General features: G+C 38.4%; 2 protein-coding genes across 4 annotated transcripts in view; both read right to left on the reverse strand.

Moving 5' to 3' along the window:
- Positions 1-806: 806 nt before the first annotated feature.
- Positions 807-5,552, reverse strand: mtm (phosphatidylinositol-3-phosphate phosphatase). Of its 2 annotated transcripts, XM_014348969.2 has the most exons (9): positions 5,347-5,552; positions 4,549-4,756; positions 4,305-4,421; positions 3,524-3,976; positions 2,832-3,455; positions 2,656-2,763; positions 2,403-2,587; positions 2,127-2,331; positions 807-2,043 (listed from the first exon to the last, which is right to left on the reverse strand). In XM_014348969.2, exons 2-9 carry the CDS (start codon positions 4,672-4,674, stop codon positions 1,870-1,872), a joined length of 1,992 nt encoding a protein of 663 aa, XP_014204455.1. In that variant the 5' UTR covers positions 4,675-4,756; positions 5,347-5,552; the 3' UTR covers positions 807-1,869. The 2 variants fall into 2 exon arrangements, with proteins under 2 accessions (XP_014204455.1, XP_014204456.1); XM_014348970.2 differs by lacking the exon at positions 4,305-4,421.
- A 3,098-nt stretch (positions 5,553-8,650) lies between these two features.
- Positions 8,651-20,865, reverse strand: part of tow (target of wingless) — a 44,468-nt gene continuing 32,253 nt past the window's right edge. For both annotated transcript variants that reach the window (XM_089593199.1, XM_089593200.1), the window contains exons 2-4: positions 13,557-13,719; positions 11,999-12,056; positions 8,651-10,081 (exon numbers count right to left, since the gene is read on the reverse strand). In XM_089593199.1, the coding sequence (XP_089449325.1) occupies positions 9,179-10,081; positions 11,999-12,056; positions 13,557-13,719 (1,124 nt within the window). In that variant the 3' untranslated portion in view covers positions 8,651-9,178. The remainder of the gene's footprint in view (positions 10,082-11,998; positions 12,057-13,556; positions 13,720-20,865) is intronic.

Genomic DNA, 20,865 nt, shown 5'->3' on the forward strand with positions numbered 1-20,865 from the left:
TCATAATATGTATTCGTTATTTCCTGTATCAACGATAATACCGATTGTATTTTGATTTAGAACGAAAACGACGTAAAAAGCAAAAATTACGTGCGATTTTGCGTCTAAGTAACTTGACAAGCAAAACTTAAACGGTTACGTTTTGTCTGATTCGCCCTTATTGACCGTTCCTCTTTATCGAACTTATGTGGAAAAAGATGCGAACTTCCATGTGCTAATAAAACATTTTAAAAATCAATACCTTTTGTGTTCATTATGTCTATTTATTCTTTTTTAATTTGTTTCACCCAAGTATCCAGTAATTACTTCACAATAAAAAAAAAAAAAAAAAAAGTATCAAGGTAACGAATTTTTGTCACAAAGTGACAAATGTAAAATTGTAGATTTGGACTTTACAAAAATGATTTAATTTATTTATGTATGTATAAAGACTACAATTGTGACACCATGGATGGCAATCGAGTCATATCAAGTACCCTAATTGTTGTGAAAATAATTAAAAAATTGCTCGAACAAAATATAAATATCGATCCATTTTCATGAGTTGATGATAATAGATTGAATAGGGAAAAATAAAAATCGACGCAAGCTGAAAATTACTTAAACAATCAGAGGATAATAGTACTTGGCTCGCTGTTTACAGAAGCCTCGGGCTCATGGGCATCATCTGGCAATTCATCGTCTCTATTACACCAATCAAGAAGGTATAGACATTTAAAACATAATTGACTCAGACATGCTGTTAAGATACTTTATTTATTAACTACGGCAAAATTCCGTAACAAATTTTAGCATTATGCATTCAATTTAATTATATACTCTTATATACAAAATACAGATGTACTTATCTGTATCTCTGCGTGTGATTTAAAATTAATTAGAAAAAAATTGTCTTGAGTTAACATCTCTTACGCAAATCCAGGCATCGGCAACAAAATACTCTGCTTCAAATGCTGGGTTCAACTAAGCAAGCTCATGAACTGCGCTTATCTCCTTAATCTATACTTTATCTTTTCAACTAATTTGATTTACCTGCTCAGCCAGTTGGCCTGACGCATGACTTTCTTACCTAAGCTTATGCACAAAAGCCTTACGATTCATTGTTTTACCTTTTGTTCAGTTAACTAAAAAATTTACGATTTTTGTATTTATGATTTATAATTTATCATGTTTTTTGAGAAATTCCATGGCAACGTACTTCTGTCTCGTTATGTTCTAGAATGATGCAACTGCCAACAGTTTTATGAATTACGATAATATATTGTAATTAAAACAAAAGATGGCCAGAGACTGTAAAAAAGAATTCGCGAGCAGCAGGTTTAGATGGAAAGCATAAATTATTTTTTTTTTGTTTGACCTATTTTTTTATTCTCGAAATATTTTCTTACAAGTATGAAATTACTTTATTTTGTACCGACTTCTACGTGTGCATGTTTGTGTGTGAGTGACGTGAGTGTGTACTAATATACAACAGTTTGACAGTCACTGTAACGTTTTGTATGCTTTGTTGCTATCAATACATGTATATGCATACGGGTTACCTTATTTAGTTTATTTCATCAAATATATTCATAAAAAGCGTGCTTCGAGTCCACCTGCTCGATCCAGTAATCGATTAAAAAGTTAAAAGATAACGCTTTTTGTACAAACAGCGATGCTGATTCAGTCAAAGTAAAATATTAAAACATTTTTTGTCTTGACGCGAGAGAGCCAAGCGATTTCTCACAAAAAAAAATCGTACCTTGGCATGCGCGAGAACAGCTACGCGTGTTGTATTTTGAACAATACTTGCGTGCCTCATCGAGAGTATTAGTCTAAGACTCGTTGACGTACGGTAAGGAGTAGTCGAGGCTGCTCCACTGGGCTCTGCTAAGAGTGCACAGGTGAGTGTAATCTAGGTACTGCCGATGTTGCTGATGATGTTGAGTTGATTGTTGGCCGATTATTGGTACGCAGCGCTTGCTCGCGCCTACACTCTTCGACTTTTTTCTTAAGTTGCTCTTTTAAAACTAAAAGTTCCCGTGTACGCTGGTACACTGGATCCTGTAATAGAAAATTATCGGTGTTTGAGTAATTGTTATTGTCAAAATTAGTGAAGACAATGAGGTAGAAGATAAGTAAGTTACCTGTTGTCTCATACTAGGGTTCCATCTGCAGTAGAAACTCTTCCATGGTTTGATGTACCGCATGCTAGCGATTGGTAACAATACCAATTGATGGTTTGGGCCATCCCAATAGAGCGGATTTTGATACAAAGGTATTTGGCTATTAATGAAGGACCATAACGATACCGTCCTCTCTTTCAGTCGTTCTTGCACCCTTTCTCGTTCACTAAAAATTATTTTTATTTCAAATGGCCACAGTAAGATTATTCAAGTTGAAAGTCTCAAAGCAAAACAAACCTGCTGAATAAGAAAGTACCAAAACGACAAGAGTAAAGGTGATCCAATATTGTTATCAAGAAATACTCATTAAATTGAAAAGCGTTAGGGAATTGTTGGCTAACTTGCCAAACGCAGTCTATAAATTGTACAAATACAGGCGACCTATCTGCATCACTGTGATGTTCATCACCGTGACCAATTCTCTAAAAATAATCATTTCAATTAAAATCACACGAGTATTAGTCATTGTCTAATAATAAATGTTAATTACCTGTTGAAACTTGTGACCAAAACTGAGCCATTCTTTTTCAATCAGTACTTCGAATCCTTTGATAGTTCTGTAGTGAGGATCCAACAGTAGCATTGCCAAAGCAGTGAGCTGAAATCAGTTAACCTTTAGAACAAACACACCACCATCATATCAATGAGTTTCATCGAGATACAAACTTGTGCAGTTCTATCCCAACCATCAGAACAATGTACTAGTACAGAAGTCTTGTGAGTTTCAACTTTGTCGATAATTTTCACTGCTCCAGCAATAATGTATTTTATATGCTTCAACCACATTGTTGACTCCAAGCCCGACAACCACCTTGCTTCGTCAATAGTCGGGAAACACAGTTCTCTTAATTTTCTGAGACTCTCTCTCATCACGTGAATGTTGTGAATATCGAGAAACACAATTTCGCTATTTTGATAAGCATCTTCATTCTCGTACCCGCCTCCTTTCGCCTTGTTCGCTACGGCATTCGCCATAGGCCGAGCGTCGACGATAAAAAGTTTATGACTCTGTGCATTAGCATCCATAATCAGCTGTATGTATCTTTCATCCTCGCGACTTCTTTTGCCACCTACGCCCACCAGCGGTTGTGCACACCGAGTTATTGTCGCTTGGCTCTCTGGATGAATCCAGGATAGAACGGGTAACCTGCCCCTACTTCTAAATGCAGCAGAAGCTTGCAGATCTTCGTCCGTAGCTGCTGTTGGTACTGCCCATACTGCCGGATAACTATCGCACACTGAGTACGAGTCATTGATTTTTGATATTTTCCACATATCATTGTTTATTCCCTGAAAATTAAAATTGCAAGATGCCAATTTCAAATAGGTTTTTTTTTTTTTTTTTTTAAATGTCTCACCATTCGTTTCAACTCAGCAATTGGTTCATACACGTTCCATCCATTCTCGGGAAAATTTTCTGAATACTCAAATGCAAAAAGAAGCATACTATGAGACAAGGGGAACGAATACTGCTGCAATTTTTCGAAAACGTTTCGCCTGGAATGATTCTCTTGCTTATGCGCGAATCTGAGATTTCGCATGTCCTTACAAAATATTTCTATGCCATAGGAATTTTCGCCCCTACTGGATGCACCACCGACTTTTTCGATTCTACTAACGACACCAAGGGGCATTTCGACGATATAGGGCGTTTCTCTGTCGATACTGCGGAAATGCAATTTGTAATTTGTGACAGTGAGCACTCCTCTAGATGGTCCTGAGTAAGGGCACAAATAAGTTACGTCTCTGGCTACTCCGTGTACCCTTTCGCCATTCAGAAGTGGTGGTCCTGTCTCGTTTCCAGTCAGATTCTATACAATAAAACGATATGAAAATTAAGAATCATCAAACATCTCGTATTACTTTTCATCATTTAGAATTTGGTGAGTGAAAATTAAATTATACAGTCAGAGTGCGTTAAAACCAAAATAATAAGTTTGGAACTGTGGTGTTGTATGCCGTTGCGATTATTTAAAAAATACTGTATCTACCGACATAATTATCATAATATTTGTGCAATTTAGAGGATATATGTACAAAACTACAAAAGTATAGACTCAAACATAAATGTTAACTCAAAATAACGCTGATAATAAAAGAAAAATCATGAGTCAATCGTTATTTATTGGCAATTTTTACCACATCCTCTTTTCCTTGATTCTCTTTTTTAGTTTCTAGGGCAGAAATTATATTATTATCCGTCGAGGTTGAGCTTGTCGAGAAGCTCTTCGAACGAGATGCTTTTTCCCAACATTCCTAAAGTTTTTATACACGTCAAATATATTTAAATTTACATGTCAATTGTAGGAAATAAAGGTTAGTAGAGCTATTAGAATATTAAACAATATTTAAATTGAGTACAAGCATGTAACATGGTACTTACAGATTCTTGTCCCATTTTGGAATTAAGCGAACTACTCTTGCTGTCTGAATTGAGGGAATCAGAACTAGCATTTTTGGAATTATTTTGATCTATGCTCAAAAGTTCAGCACTGCCCCTTTTATCCATGTTTTTAATTTGTACAACCACTTGATACACAGCTTCTTGATTCTATCATTATATATACACAGCTGGAGGTAAGTGCTCAAGTCTGAAATGATGAAAAAAAAAAAAAAAAAATAAGTACACCTAAACTATCAGTTGTCAAATTTTTTAGCAGCATAGATTATTTGTCATTTATATCAAAGTATATACTATTTGGCTTGAAAAGTAAGATTCATAGATCGCTACTTATATGTTAACGTGTGATTAACAATTATGAAATTCTTTAAAAATCCACTCGCCGCTCGAAAATGGTGTTTTAAAAATAATCCACGTATGGAATTATAAATATCATCACAAATGACAAAACGGCCTAACCTCAAAACTGCCAGACGCTCGTAAGATAATCGATAAAATATACAGATATATCCATGGAAAATTTAATCTGAGGTTGACGAGATTACTTACTTAAATATCCTTAACAAAGAAACAATGAAAACACAAAGAAAAAGAGCACTTGCACCGCACATCACTTACAGATTCTCAGAAAACTATTTGTTGACAAATCAACACACCCTTTGACAGTAGCAAGTAGCACATGAAATAAACGGGCAACTCGACAGTGGCAAACAAGTTTGAGTAGAAAAACTGAGAACCTAACATACTCACAGGTAAGATTGGTTAACATTTAATACTTACCCTCTAGTAAAAACTGCCACGCCCTCAATTTAACCAGAAAATAATCATTTCGGAACTTGTTTGGACAAGTTAAGTGCTGAATTCGAGCATTACAACGACTAACCTCTCTCTCTCTATAATTGATTAGAAATTAATTGCGGAAAATTTCGGTCCAAACATACCTACACATACTTTGCTACTCCTGTCAAGTTAACTCTCTTTGCTGATGCAGGTGCAACTGTAACACGTACGATATGTCCATATTTCATTGTAAATCAGCGCCATCTAGCGGTTAAAAAAAAAGTTTATAGGCAAGGAAAGCTACGAAATTATTATTACTTGGTATAATTTACTAGTTAGATATTTGCTATTTTGATGGAAGACTTTTATACCTTTTTTTTGGTGAAACGAGTATATTTTTGTAATTTATATAATCTCACATTGCAAAAGTAGAAAACGTACGATACAACTCGTAGTACGTAGAGAGAATCAGTAGAGCAGAATTTAGTATAGCCGACAAATTTGTTGAAAAAACCAGCATCCCACGGCCAATTGGCAAATCGAGTCTTATTTACCTGCGAGATTTCTTTGTGAGGCGTTTTGTTCATTGTTGTACTACTTATTATCATTTGATACCGGATCGTGCTGGGCTGCAACTATATTTTTACTGACTATATTTTTTTAAATTGAAATATGCGTCCTCTGTACAGTTTTGCAACAAAGCAGAATTTTATATTTCGATGTATTGTTTTTTTCGTGTTTTTTATAGGAACATCATAATTGTGTTCATGTGTAAAATAGGATAAATTCGTGCAGGAAATGTTCATTGATACAACGCAGAGATTAAAGGAGAAATTATGAATTTTATTTATGAAAGGGAAGAATTCCGATTTTCAAAACAGAACGAATTACAAAGTCACAAAAAGTATTTGTCTTCGCCTAGAGGTGAGTTTTTTTAATTGTCAGTGTAATACTTACATCTTTTGGTTTTTTTTTTTTCTTCACACAGTATATATTAATATTGTATATTCGTAACATGAAATATAAAATTTGTATCAGCCTCAACTATTTATCATATACATATATAATTGTTTTTATGTATACATAGCTCTTTTGTTTTTCATTTAAATCATTAAATTCTCCGTCGTTTTATATTCATTTTTTCATAGTGCTTATATTTATATATAATCTTCTCTTTCGCTCGCCTCGTTAGCATATTTATATTTATATATATTTAATAGTCATAACATGTAGAAATATACAATTATCACGTTGAAATTGTTTATTTTATTTTTTTCTTTGCTTCATCTTGTTTAACGTTTCATATACTTACTGTATAATTAATATTATTACATGTAATGATTTACCATTATACACAATAATTATTACGATTTCTCTAATTTTCTATACACATACATGTTATACGCTTTCATCGCAATGCACGTTCACTCGCTCGAATTCGATCCCTAATATATATATAATATTGTTGCTCATCGCGAGTTAATACCTCACGGTATTTTCTCTTTTTTGCTTTTGTCATTATTTTGTCAATCTCTTTTTTTTTATCAGGACGCACGTACGCATTTGATATATATGTACACATGTCAAGCGCAGAAGAGCCAGTCCTCTTTAAGTTATACACAGATATACGCACACAAAGCCGCAATGCTTAATATGCAGATATAATTGCTCATTGTTCTCTTAATCTTTTATTATTCATCTTTTTTTTCGGTGGTGTTCCCATCATGAGGAGAGAAGGTGTCATTTATACACGTCAAAACCGCTTGCGCCAACAATATACATCTTGCCGTTGTCGTCGAGTCATGTCGCACAATTATTTTCTTTCATTTTTCGACGTTAGTGTAAGTACTTTTTTTGAGCATCGTAATCGTTGGAACCAATTAATTTCGCTTGACGCCGGACTTTTGGCACTTCATACGAAATGTTTATTATTACATACGTGAGCCAAATTTTTTTTGTTTTGTTTTCGTAATATTATGTTGATGACAGTTGTGTTAAAATAATCATATTCAAGGCGAAATTTATATAAAACGTGGTTTTACAAAAGTTCAATTAAAAATTTTTACATGCATCCCGTTTTAATGTACTGTTGTACATTACAGATTCTATTCGGAAATGAGATTTTAGTTAACCATTTGATTGGTATTCCTATTATTCACTTACCGCACATGGTGATGGTTAACATGTCGGTTGACTAATTAGATAATGTTTATGTGGGGGCTCCAATCAAGCAGTTAACTAAAATCTCATTTTCAAACAGGGTATGTATGTTTGACGACTCTGTTGCTATTAAAAATTATGTAATTTAATTTTTTTGTTTTTTTTTTTTCGACCCTCACTACCAATCTATCAAAATATCGTTTAATTAATTTCACAGTAATTTTATCATCGTTATTCATACAAAATTCCTTATTTTTGTATAAATTATACGTTTTTCGATACTAAATTTTTCCATTACAAAAATACTTTTTTTTAAATTTTTTAGTTTCACATCACAGAGTTAGAAAATTATTGGTGACGGCGAACAAAATCTTCAATTTTGCTCTACGTAACATTATTTTTGTGATAAAAAAAGTGTTAAATTGCATGTAATTTTAGCTACGAAAAATTTTTTAAAAATCTCGTATACACTACCTTGGAAATTTTAAACGCGTTTACTCTGCACCGATGCATGGATTTCTTTCATTACTTATCATCTTTTTATTCCGATTAAGTAATTAAACTGTTTGTTTTCATGATTAAAAATAAACACGTAAATGTTGACGTTCCAAAACAAGCCCTCGTTGACTTTTTGTTTTCAATTGCATCAATTAATATTTTTCGCAGAAAAATATTTTGGTAATAAATTCAATTGGCCAAACGGCTCTACAAATTGTAATAAACGAATACATAATATCCATCGACATAAAATACAGTTGGAACTTTTCACACAAGCTCGATCGTTGACATTGTTCGACACGACATCACCGGCGCAATCACAAGGAAATCCGTCTAATGAAACGCTTTTAGAATGATACTTTACGCAATAAAAAAAAAACCATAATGCCAACCAAGCCCATTTTTACATTTTTACATTCAAACGAAGCATGAAACCCTTTACATTAGATTCATATCCAATCATAATAGTAATAATAAATCTACGTAACGGTGTAACGATGATATATATAAAAAAAAAGCGCAACTAAAAGCTGTACTCATTACTCAACTGATGCGAAATCAGTCTTGATTAAATGTGTTTTTTTGTTTTTGTTTTTTATTATTTTTTCAACGTACTACGCGCCAAGTCGTCAACATTGCTGCATCCTTTTTTTTTCACACACGGAGCTCCGACTGTCTCGTACATTAAACCTATACACACGAGACACGGAAGCGTAAATAAGAGTTCCGGACACCTATACATATAGACTTGTATATAGGCACACCTTGGGTTACAACACGATTCCACATCAGCGAGAAAGGGATCGGTACTTACAACGTGAGGGGATAAACGACGACGACAGCGCATATACAGCGATCCATCACATCATGCACGATAATGATGTAAATATATATATGTATAAATAACAAGGTACGTCCCTTGCGTTTACGTATGTTACAATATATTATACCTACGCATAGCCAATTCTCAAGTGTATACGTGTACACATAGGTATAGTATTACTTGGCGAGGGGGGGGGGGTCAGCACCGAGCAGCTTCTCCCCTTTTATATTATAGTATGTTCTATAGTATAGTATTGATGATGATAACGTCCTACAGCAATAACCGATGGATCAGTCAGTCTTATCTCGTGGTCCAGTAGCCGTCGTCCCTGTCCAGGTGTCGGCCCGCGGGTCACGTCATCTGAGGGGCGCCGTAGCCATCTGACCCGGTGCGCCTTCGGGTGTTGCTGGTGTTGCCTGCACCACCGGTGGGGCCGATGTTGTACTGTTGGGCGGCCGGGAGAGGCGAGACGCTCGAGCTGATCTGAAACTTGCCGAGGTAAGGATTGCTCGGCGAGTTTGTCAGCAGTACGGGCGAGTCGTACTGCTCCCGTCCACGGTGGGTGGGTTGCTGTTGGTGTTGGAAGTAGGTGGGCGGCGCGTGGCCGTACGACTCGCCGTTCAGCGGGTTATTGTTGGACTTGGTCTTGAGGGGCTGGTCCGAGTGGTGGTAGTGATGCGGGTAGCGGCCGGTGCTAGTGGGCGGCGAGGCCATCTGTTGTAGCCCGGGTGGGTTCTTGAGACCCTGAGTCGGGCTCTGGCTTATGGACTCGAGCACGTGACGCGGCATGTTGGGCGACGGACAGTGCTGCTGCTGCTGCTGCTGCTGCTGGTACTGGTGATGGTTATAGGGGTGGTGGTGGCCGACGACGTCTTGGAGGCCGTCGAGTCTGTTGGCGCTGCTGATGCGCTGAACGTAGACCGGCGTCTCGGGCCGGTTGCCGGTGCGCTCCTTGTTGGTACTGTAGTTGGCCGTTGGTGGCGCTGATGCGACCTGGGTCTTTTGCTGGTGGTGCAGATAGGTGCAGGCTGCAGATCGCTGGTGGTGGTGGTGTTGCTGAAGGCTATTTACACGGTTCGACTGCGCGGCTGTTGGCGTCGACGATGACTTGATGGTGGGTGTCGGGCTGCTGTCGTTGCTGTTGTCGAGATCGACGCTGGACCAGGTGACGCTCGCGAGCTCCCACCTGCGCAGCAGACTCGCCACGTGCTCGGCTCTCAGGGTCGCGTCCGAGCTCTCGTCGTAATCTGGGCCCTGAAAACATTTTTTTCTTTTCTTTCTCCACTTTTGTCTTATTTATACAATATATTTATATTGTTAGTTTCTTGCGTGTACAGGTAATGGGTATCCGTATAATATACAAGTCGTTCACTTTCGTGCGCAGCTCGAATAGCCGATATTCAAGTTTTTTAATTAAAAGTACCGGCAAGTTTTGTCGGGGGAGGCTTACCGCGGATATAACGATATTCTCTCTCCCTCTCCACTTTTCTTGGATCTGCCGCGTGCGGACATTAGCTGTAAAAGGAGAGATTTAAAAAAAAAAAAAAAAAAAAAAAAGGTGGAACAAGTTGAAATAGGTATCCACGCGCTCGGTGGGTCTATTTTTGTTTTTTTTTTCCTCGAGTCTTCGGAAATCCCGTAAGAGAAATATCCCCATGAAAAAATAACGAGCGGAACTTCCGTCGCTTCGAATTGAAGGACGACGACCGACTCTCGGGATTTTTCACCATCCGGGCTATAAATTTTTACTTCCGCCCGCGTGCTTTTTTACGACGTAACAGCAGCTCGAACTGCACATAATTGTAGTGGCAGTGTAGAGTATATGTGTACATAGTCGTGGCAGAGGCAATCCCGATATTTTATGGTGTTGAATGATTCAATTGACGGTCGAGAAAGCAGCATCCTTCAGTTCTGATGAATTAAAAAGAAAAAAAAAAAAAATCCTGATAATTACGCGTAAATTGCACGGCACCGCGTTTCTCCCGTCATTTCCAGGGTACTTTGAAACACTAAAAATGAACATTTTTGATGACCGTTTACTGCTGCTTACAACGTGTATTTTATTTAAAAAATTAATTTCAATACTTTAATCCTTGATACATATGCAAGAGACAAAGAAATGTCCCGATCAACGCCCCTTTTCCCCTTTTTTAAAAAAACTCCCCCAAAACTATGAATTTTATCTCAAAGAAATTCTTTAAAATTCAACCGTATGCAGGGTAATGTGTATTTTTTATCACATCTCCTATCACCCTATCGGGCTATAAAGTGCCGCGAGGGAAATAATTTTTTAACGGCAACCACGACGCATACGCGTATGTATATACATATATGTACCCATTATAGGACCAACGAGAGTTATGTAATGCGCGAACACAGGAGACACGACAGCACACGAGAGAGAGACAACGACGACGCGACGTTCGTAGCGTGACGGCTGCGTTATAAAAACGAGGAGTGTAAAGAGAGGAAAAATGTCAGTCGTGCCACATGCATACGCGGGTAAGTAGGTTGAGTGTGTACAATATATACATATACGTATACGAGGACGAAAAAGCCGATAAGCCGTTGTGCATGCGATATATATATATATGCCGTCCGCTTAAGAGTCCATTGTACCACGACTGTGTATACACGTATCATCGCGATCTCGGAATTTATTTGGCTCTCACGCGATATACTTTGCGCGACTATGCAATTTGTCGCGTATTAAAAAACTTCTCCACGAGACGCTCCATTTTTATTCCCCACTCGTCGCGCACGTCTACCTTTTTTTCTGCGTATATCTTTTAAACTATAAATTTGGAGGGTGAAAAAAAAAAATTTGAAAAAACATCGATCCCCACCCTCTGATTATTTGGAGCGTGCGTTCATACGCGGTGCTGTACTCGTATGCACACATCGGCTTTCTATACTGAGGGAGAGAGAGTCGACAAACCGCAGCAATCGACGCGTCAATAATCGCCCGAAATCATCCGTCATAATAATATATACCCTCGTTTCTGGTGACCCTTTCTATATGTGTATTGGCAATCAGTCACGGGTCGGGGCTTGTTTGCACACGCGGAATAAAAGTGTTGAAATTTACGATTCGACTGTTACCGTTATTTGACCACCCCTATTCATCTTGTTTGCTTTCTGTGCATTCGATTCAAGTGGCAAGATACTTACGTTCTCGATTTTTTCGTCGAGCATCCTGAAGAAGTCCAGCTGGCTGTTTGATATTTCTCTGCAAGCAAAAAAAAAAAAAAAAAACAATAACAGCATGTACAGGCTTATTTTTTTTTCCTATCTCTCCTCCGATGATGGAACAATACGTATATATAGGTTGGTGCGTACACTGCGGAGTTTGGGCTTTGCTCTCTGTGCTCTGCTGTGAAAAATTCTGTTTTCCCCGAATTTTTTTTTTTTTTTTTTTTTTTGATTGGGGGGGAAATGATGATAAAACGATGAAGTAACGGTAAAGTTTGTTTGACCAAACTCGGACATCATCTACTTTCGTCGCTCGATTTGTCACGAAAAAAATACTCTTTCACCGCTTGCGTGATTCCCGATCGATGACTGACGTAAAAAAAAGAGTGATTTTTCTTCACTTAAAAAAAAAGGACCCCCTCTTTCCTTTCCTTTTACCGTACCATCAAAGAAACGAGTAAACTCTCAACTATAGTGGCCAGGGAAGGAGGCGCCTCTCGAGTCCGTCCGATCCGCGAAATCAATTGCAATAACAGAGAAGCGCTCGGCCAGCAAAGTCGGACCGATGATATATAGCTCGAGACCTTTTTTTCCCCCTACATACCTTCCACAGATACCTTCCACAGTACGGTGTATGAATATATATGTATATACGTAGACGGTAAACTCCAAATAAGGGGTCGGGAGAACTCGAGCGCAAAAGGAGAAAAGTAAGTACAGGATGAAACTCTCCCGATCCCTCGGAGGTAAAATTTTACCACCCGCGTCTGCGCTTTTTCAACCTTACTCTGCTGATATCCTTGGGCCAACATACCCATCACGCGTAAAGTACCCCCGATTGAAAGTATTCTTTGGAGGCTCCTCCGTTGGACAGGAGAAAAACTCGCTTCCGAAAGTTTTTTTTTTTTTTTTTTTCATCAACATTGGGACGATTAAACGCCATCCAAGAGTCTTCATGTATATCATATACCCCCGATAGTATATGGATGACACTTACGCGTGACGAAAACTATTTACATTAATTTCATCGCGCTCCATACAACTATAGCCCGAAATTAATTCCAAGGGGCAATCCATTAAATCCTCAATTGTGAAAAACCGAGGTATAGAAACAGATAAATATATTGGTACAATCAGACCAATTTGTTTTTTTTTTTATTCCTCCCTCGGGAAAATGTACGACAAGGCGGGAGGTACTGATGGCTCTTGTTTGTTGCACGGTGCAAATATCGCGCGTCGTAAAATAAGGTTTCGTTAGATTATCCACGGTCCTTCGCTTTGTCCTACCTACACCTATATACACTTTTATCAAATAAAAAAATTGTGTATATTATGCTCTTTGATGCGTTGTATCATGTATATCATGTGAACGAGATTCGATATTCCCTTCCAAGATTTCTTAGCCATGTGCATGTCTCTTCGATTCCATTTTATAGATGCAATACACCGAGAGAAAGAGTATAACGGCCCACTCCGCGATGTACACACCTATGTGCAAAAATTGTCTTTTATTTGTAGGGTATAATATAATGCTCACGTCTGTTGCAGCAGGGGCGTGCCGCCGGGCACGACGGGCTTCTTTTTCGCCTGGTTCTTGTCGAGCGATCCATTCTGTTCCTCGTTCCTGTTCACATCGGCCCCGTTGTTGTTGGTCTTGCTCGGCTTGTTGTTGCCGTTTTTTTGCTCTATGGACGCCGAGCCTGCAAAACAAAACAAAGTCAAAATTTAACCCTCGATTTTTTTTTTTTTTTCCCCCCCCCCTAATAGTGACTCGTTAAGCTTTTGTTCGCAAAAGAGAGAAAACTAGTGTCGAGGAGAAAAAAACAAAGCTCGATAAATAAGCTCTTATTGCGCATATCATTGTCACTCATGCACGACCACGTTAAAACCTCCTCTCCGCCCTATGACGAAATTTCATTAAAGGAGAGGAAAAAGTCGAACGGCAAATAAAAGAAAAGTTTATGTCCATGTATATGTCATCACTGTACTCCCCCCTCGGAAAATCTGTCCGTCTTTGTCCAATTTCCCTTCCCTACACGTACATAATATATATATGTGTACATATTTATTCTTAGCACGGAGGCACTTTCACGACCCCAAGGCATATCCAACTATACACGTGGAGTAGAACGTGTCTAAAAAAGCTCCTCCTCGACCTTATTGCCGCGTCGTCGTACTCCTATACGCTACTGTATTATTATATACATGCACAATAGAAAAGGAGGTGAGGAAAAAAAAAAGAAAACCTTTGCCCCTATTTTTAAGTAACACCTGTATACATATACCATGCACTGTTCTGCCTACGTCATGCTCGCAGTTGTATGTATATACATGTATAGGCGCACCATACTATATCGCCACTAAAACTACCCTCACCGTTGGTGCGTGGGCGCCTATTTTCTTCGATAGGCTCTTAATGAAGCGAAACTTGATATATATCGCCCCGTTCTCCGGGATGACTTTATATATGTATATATTATTTTTTTTTCCGCGCTGTGTACGAGGGTGTGAGTGCGCGTAAAACAAAGTTCCCCATCTGCAGCGAACGAACTAACGTGTGTCCGTTGGAATTTTAATTTATTTCGTTCAGTTTTACGCGAAAAAAGAGGAGGAAGAGGCCAGCGAGAGCTTTTTTTCCTCCCAAGGAAGTGCTCGGATTAAGTAACTCTTTTTCTTGCGTATACATGCATATAAATACATGTGTAAAAAAACGCGCAGGTGCGATAAATTTTAAACCTTCCCTCTCTCTCTCTTTTGCCGATCTTCTCGCGTTTTCTCGTTAAAACAAACAAGGGGAGGCGCGCTCGATCGTAACTTTTTAATTGGGAAGCTTCGCCGAGTGTTCCGAAACCGATGTACCTATGGGGGAAAAGTATCACGCACTTGTCAAATTGCGCGGACGGATACATGCTCGTGTGCGCTTGAACTTTGTTCTCTTTCTTTTGTTTACTTTATTTTTTTCCTCCTGCCTTTTCCAAGGTTGCAAGTGGGGGAAAAAAAAAAAAAAAAAAACAAGCGGACACAGACGTTTTTGCGAGAAGCCTCACTGCAGCGTAAACAGCTTTTCACCGGCGCGCGCGCGGCCTTGTTTTCCTTCTTTTTCTGCCTTATTCTCGTCCATCGTGACACTTCTGCCGCCGCAGCTGATATTATGTGTGTACATAGTGTCCGTCGGACAGACACTTTTCCAGTATTACGTTTTTCCCATGTTTTTTTTTTTTTTTTTTTTTTTTTTTTTTTTTTTTTTTTTTATAAGTACTCGTGTGCATGAGGGTTCGGTGCACAATATATAACGAGATGTTGAAACTATTTTGTCGTTTGAAACTATAAAGTTCATCAACTTATTGGGCGCTTTCATGCGACATGGATATGCGGTCTTGTGTTTATTTTTGCATAGCAAAATAATTGACTCGAGGATTGTTGGTATGAGACGATCTACATAAGATCAATTGATGGATTTTATTAAATTATGCCCGAGAGTTGATACAAGTACAGGGACAAACTTACACGTGTTTGATTCGTTTTGCGTGGACGTGCGCGGTACTGTGTATAGATTACAAAAAAAGTGAGAACATAGGTATACGGGTGCAGGGGAATATAAGATCGTGTGTTGTTTCGAAAAGTTTGATGAAAACGCACAAGAGCACACGGAAATGGGGGTTTCCGAACACCCTCGAGGGCCTTCATTATACCTCTTCTGTTTCAATTGGGGTATGCTAGAGAACTGCGCCCTACAAGTATACTCTTTTTTTTTTTTTTTTTTTTTCTTCACCTCGTTGACCCAGTACACCCACTACTGACCTATAGTAGTCCCTCCTACAATTATCACGAAACTGTTCTTACGCTTATAAATAATACACGTGATCATCGCGTATAATTTCCCACCAATCCATCAAAGATATGATGAAAAAAAAGTCATAGAGTCTTCCACAATGAAAGTTAGTATGGATTCTCGCTTAACTGCGTGCAAGCCTTATATGGAAGCCTTAACTAATCTGATCGAGACTACATGTATCATACCCAAGATATTTACAGTCACTTCGAAGTCAATGACCTTGTTTATCTCGCAATTACACGGAGTACCTATACATTGTAGAATTTATATTATCTTTATTGATTTTTAGTTGGGACAAAATTACGGCTCGCACCGACACTAGTTGTAATTCTTTATACCTCGATGAGCCCAATCTCGTGGTTTACTTTTAGTTTCTGAAAACGTTTGTTCGGAACACAAGCTGCAATCTACGTAAACGAGTACAGTTGAGTCTTCAATGTATCGAAACCCTCCTGGGGGGAAAAAAAAACACGTATCTCAAATTTGTTGGGAAGAAAACGCGATCGCCGTTCGCGATAGAAAGGAAACCGTAAACTTGTATCCTGGACCCTTTACTGTAGAGCTTTTATCTTTTTTTTTTTTTTTTTTTTTTTTTTTTACTCCTGGCATAAAAAATAGCTCGTTCGAGACAAAAGTTTCATTTTTTCCCCCTGCCCAGTTGAAAATTTTTTTAGATGCCATCCTGATTTCTCCTGTCAAAATCAAGCAAACGCATAAATGTACGCATACAGACGCACCAACACACCGCGCTAAACTCACGTTGTACGTACAATGAAAAATCGCTCTATTGCCCCTTTATTCCACAATTACCCCGTTATATATATATATATATATATATATATATATATATATATATATATATATATATATATTTCCACCTTCGTGCTCGTAGCTCTTATCTCGCACTCTGTAGGCATTATATATATACGCTGCTGGTTGCACAGGGAACGAAAAGAGTTTAAATAAGAACTACATTTGCACGAACCCACTGCTCTATATAAATTCAGCCGCGCAACAGAACGAGCTCGTGTATGCCATTCATCGCGTCTAACGGAGGAGAGGAACGAACTCTCCTTTGGTTTCGTAATCGTATTACATGTACACAACATTTATACCAATATTTACATATATACGAAAATGCATCACCACGTTGCGTCAATTTAGGAGGATTTCCAACATTCGGGTATCGATCCAATAACTCGATAAACCTGCCTCAAATCTTACAATATCGAGGTATTTTTTGACAACTCGTTAGTTTATTCAGATATCATATGCATATAGGTATATTTGGAAAGGAGGTTTGTGCAGTATCGTGTTGCAATCACGTTTTATGAAAAATTTGATTGGATTATGTGTATATTTACATATTATTACTATTAGCAACAAAACGAAACAATGTCTGAAATATACGTTAAAGAGATAACAGGCCATCTTGTTTTGATGGAAAATACTACTTTCAATGACACTCGGAGCGGATAGTTTGCACAATCGAGAGGGAAAAGGGGGTGGGGAGGGGGTCGAGGGGAAGATGGTTTATTCATTATCAAAGATATCCGCAAAGTGCATGAAAAGAAAAAGAAAAAAAAAAAAAAAAAACAACCAGTTGTGCGCGGAAATCGTCGAGCAGCTAAATATAGTAGCTGTTTATCAAATCGCGCGTTTATTCATAGTAGTTATTATGCACGAGGAAGGAGGGAAAAAAAAAGTAGCTTGTGCGCGCATACAACTGCGCGAGCAAACAACAACTGATTAGGCTAATCTCGGAGCTATAGTGTGTATACACTTCTTCTACGTTTGCGTATCCGAATACATCTACTCGAAAACTCATTTGTGCTTCGCTAGAGGAGGGAAAAAAAAAAAAAAACACGTAGTATTTGTATGAATTGCAATGCTTTTTTAATTATATGCACGACGAGCCAACGATTCTCTTGTACAACGTAAACACAAACGATTCGATAATCGCGTTATCTTGTAATGAATATTTCCATTTATAATTCAAACAGTCTGTACACACTGACTTTGTTTTCTTGACAGCATCCACGCGATGAGTTTATGTATATACGTAAACAAAAGGGGGGCTCTAAAAATATGTCCTTGTTGAAATCATTCGTACGATGTATACAATATGTTGAGCACAAAAGCGCGTCGTCGATTCCGCTTGTAGATTGTACAAAATGCAATTCAGCGATCCCGAGTGTACTATGTTGTCATCGTCGCTGACGATTCTCATGTGCGAACAAAAGACTATGTTTAACGAGAACATAAACATTTGTTCGTACATACCGCTGGCGACTTTTGTCGGGCCAATAAGCCTATCTTATTTTTTAATTATTATATAAAATCATGTGTCAACGAGAAAGCAAAGTATACACGTGGTACATATACATTTGTTCGAACGAGTGTTGTGAAAAATCTCGGAATCACAATGGCTTAATATACTTGTGTTGCGAAAAATTAAACAAAATTTTCAAAGTAGAAACAACAAAAATTTTTTCGACATGTGATATCAAAAAGTACAAGACATTCGATCAGTCGTTAGCAAAAATGCGCACGTACATAAAAGCCATCGCCTCCATCCGTACATTTACTTTTTAAAGCAAAATCCGCACTTTCGGTATAAGGTCTCCGAAACATGTGTAACAAAGGTGTATAGGGTACATAATATATTCAATTGTTATACTGCACATACGAATGATGGTAATTTTTCCAGACTCGCGGGAGATAAAAAGGTCGAGGCACCAGTATTATACCTCCGTTCAAGCAAACCCTCGAGTCTATATATTCGTGCACACCCACACAATAGAGTAGAGGGAGAGCGAAATGTGTGTATTTTGCAGACGTGCCTTTGTTTCAACATCAGCTCCAGAGGCAGAAACCCCACACGAAAATTCTAACTGTGCACAATACACGTGATGTGGACGATATTGGCGGCAGCTGCGAACGAACGTATCCTTTATCCGAGTTCTCAACTGAAAAGGTGAGGTAAAAGTACGTGGGCGCTCGAGTGTGTGTTTCGTCAATCTTGTACATGTACTTGAGACGAGCGACTTGCTCTTTACTGACGCTATACCACCCCTTGGTACTATCCTCTGATGGGATCTGTATCCTTTATAGTGGCCACCAAAAAATAAAGCGATAGGCAAATACATAAGAAAAGGAAATACCATATCTGTGCAAGGTTCGAGTATACAGGGAAGAAGGAGTCTGAGGTGGTGAAATGTACATTAAACTGCTGCCAGCAGTTAATTGAAGATACAACTTTTGATGATGGATTATCCAGTGCAACCCCTGATGCGACGAAACTTTGGATTCCCGCGGTTGGCAAACTGTTTACCTGATTTGCCCTCGTTAATGTATACATATTATAGTCCTTGAGCCGTGATTAGGCGCAGTTGTGTTGATTAGACCTATTGTGGAATTTTGTTTGATCACCTATAGAAGGTTGTTATAGTAACTATTAAAAAATGGGGTTGTCGGAAAATTTGTGTATTTGACATATAGAAAATTTTCATAAACCCCTTTTCACTGTATTCATCTGAACAATTGGTACATGTACCTGACAGAAAATAATTATCCCATAATAAGTGACTACAATTGGATGAACGAAGAATTTAGAAATAATCCACATATACGTGTACAGCTTTGGAAAAATTTTGTCTCGCCTCTATCGCGTATAGAGTGCCGTGAAAAATAAAGATAAATCCCCTTTTAACGCCGAAATTTCAGGGCTGTGAAGAATACTGTGCCCACACACACACACAATCCTAACGCGTACGTCAGGTTGTGTTACAATCGCTCCTGATGTAAAAGCTGTTTTTTTTTTGTTTTTTTTCCTTCCCATTGCAACGCGGAGGCGGACAAACACACGAAAAAATAGATCGTCGCAATTTTATTTGTCCTCGCTTTTCCAGCGCAAAATAAAATACGCTTCCCGTATTTACGGATGAATTTAATAAAACGGAGATATTATTGCGCAAAAATGCCAAAATAAATATACTCGCACGGTGAGGTGGAAAAAAAAAAAAGATCGACCGCCTTTGATTTATCGTCCAGCGGCATCAAAAGAGGCGCGCAGCTTTTTTTCTTCCCAATTCCTAATTTTTTTTTTTTTCGTCCTCCCTCCCGTGTACGCTGGTATTATTTACGATGGCCACTGCTCCCGGGAATTCCAATATGAGCGTTTTCACGCGTGCATTCACCATGGACTTTGTCGTGCACCACATACGCAGAGGGATGCGTTAACAAAAAAAAAAAAAAAAAAAAAAAAAAAGAGGGCGGAAGAACGTTAATGTGTATACACGGGCATTCCCAGATATTCCCTTCGATTGCTCGCTCCGTGCACGTGTGACGCATACGAAACGCCATTTTGGCCCTTCTACGTCTTCTTCATCCCCTATAAATTGACTCCTCGTCGCGTGTACGCATACCAATTTTATTATTTTGTTCTAAAGTATACACGTGTCCTTTTTGTACCCCTTGCATTGTACCAATGTTTGTTTAAAAAGGAAAACAAAGCGTCAACTTGAAATTGCGAGAGCGAAAGTGATGTCTTTTCCGTATTGCTGAATATTCATGTCGAATCATCGCGAAGGATATATATCAGTCGATCGATCCTTCCAAGCTTCGTTGTGCCTTAGTATACCTACGTATGAATATATATTTACTCCCTGCTCCAGTTGGGTGGTTTTTTTTTTTTTTTTTTAAGTGCTCAGCTCTTTTAAAACCCCCCCCCCCTTTTGTTTGCCAATTATAAGGTAATACTATATCGTCTTGTAACCACCCCTCATCGCCCTCTTGCACCACTCTTATACAGCGATAATTTGCTGCTCCTCGAGAAGAAGACAAAAAATGAATTAACCTAATTTTTTGAAATTTTAGCATGAAAATTGCGTCAATTGTGTAATTAAAGGGCCTCGTCACGGCAAAAAAGCACTTGTAACCGTTTCGTCTCTTGCCCCCAAAATTTCCGTTCTCGTTTATATAATTGCGCGCATTGGTTACCACGTCATTC

The sequence above is a fragment of the Copidosoma floridanum genome, unplaced genomic scaffold, assembly GCF_036245765.1.
Source record: "Copidosoma floridanum isolate Cflo_tuat_1 unplaced genomic scaffold, Cflo_Japanese_pri ptg000019l, whole genome shotgun sequence".
Taxonomy (NCBI): domain Eukaryota; kingdom Metazoa; phylum Arthropoda; class Insecta; order Hymenoptera; family Encyrtidae; genus Copidosoma; species Copidosoma floridanum.

Bases quoted from the DNA above. Each gene is read 5' to 3' on its own strand.
- mtm (XM_014348969.2), bottom strand. From the start codon at position 4,674: ATGGATAAAAGGGGCAGTGCTGAACTTTTGAGCATAGATCAAAATAAT. The intron at 3,977-4,304 runs GTAAAAATTGCC...TTTATTGTATAG, and splicing joins ATCAAGGAAAAGAGGATGTG to AATCTGACTGGAAACGAGAC. The intron at 2,044-2,126 runs GTAACTTACTTA...TTTCTATTACAG, and splicing joins ACCCTAGTATGAGACAACAG to GATCCAGTGTACCAGCGTAC.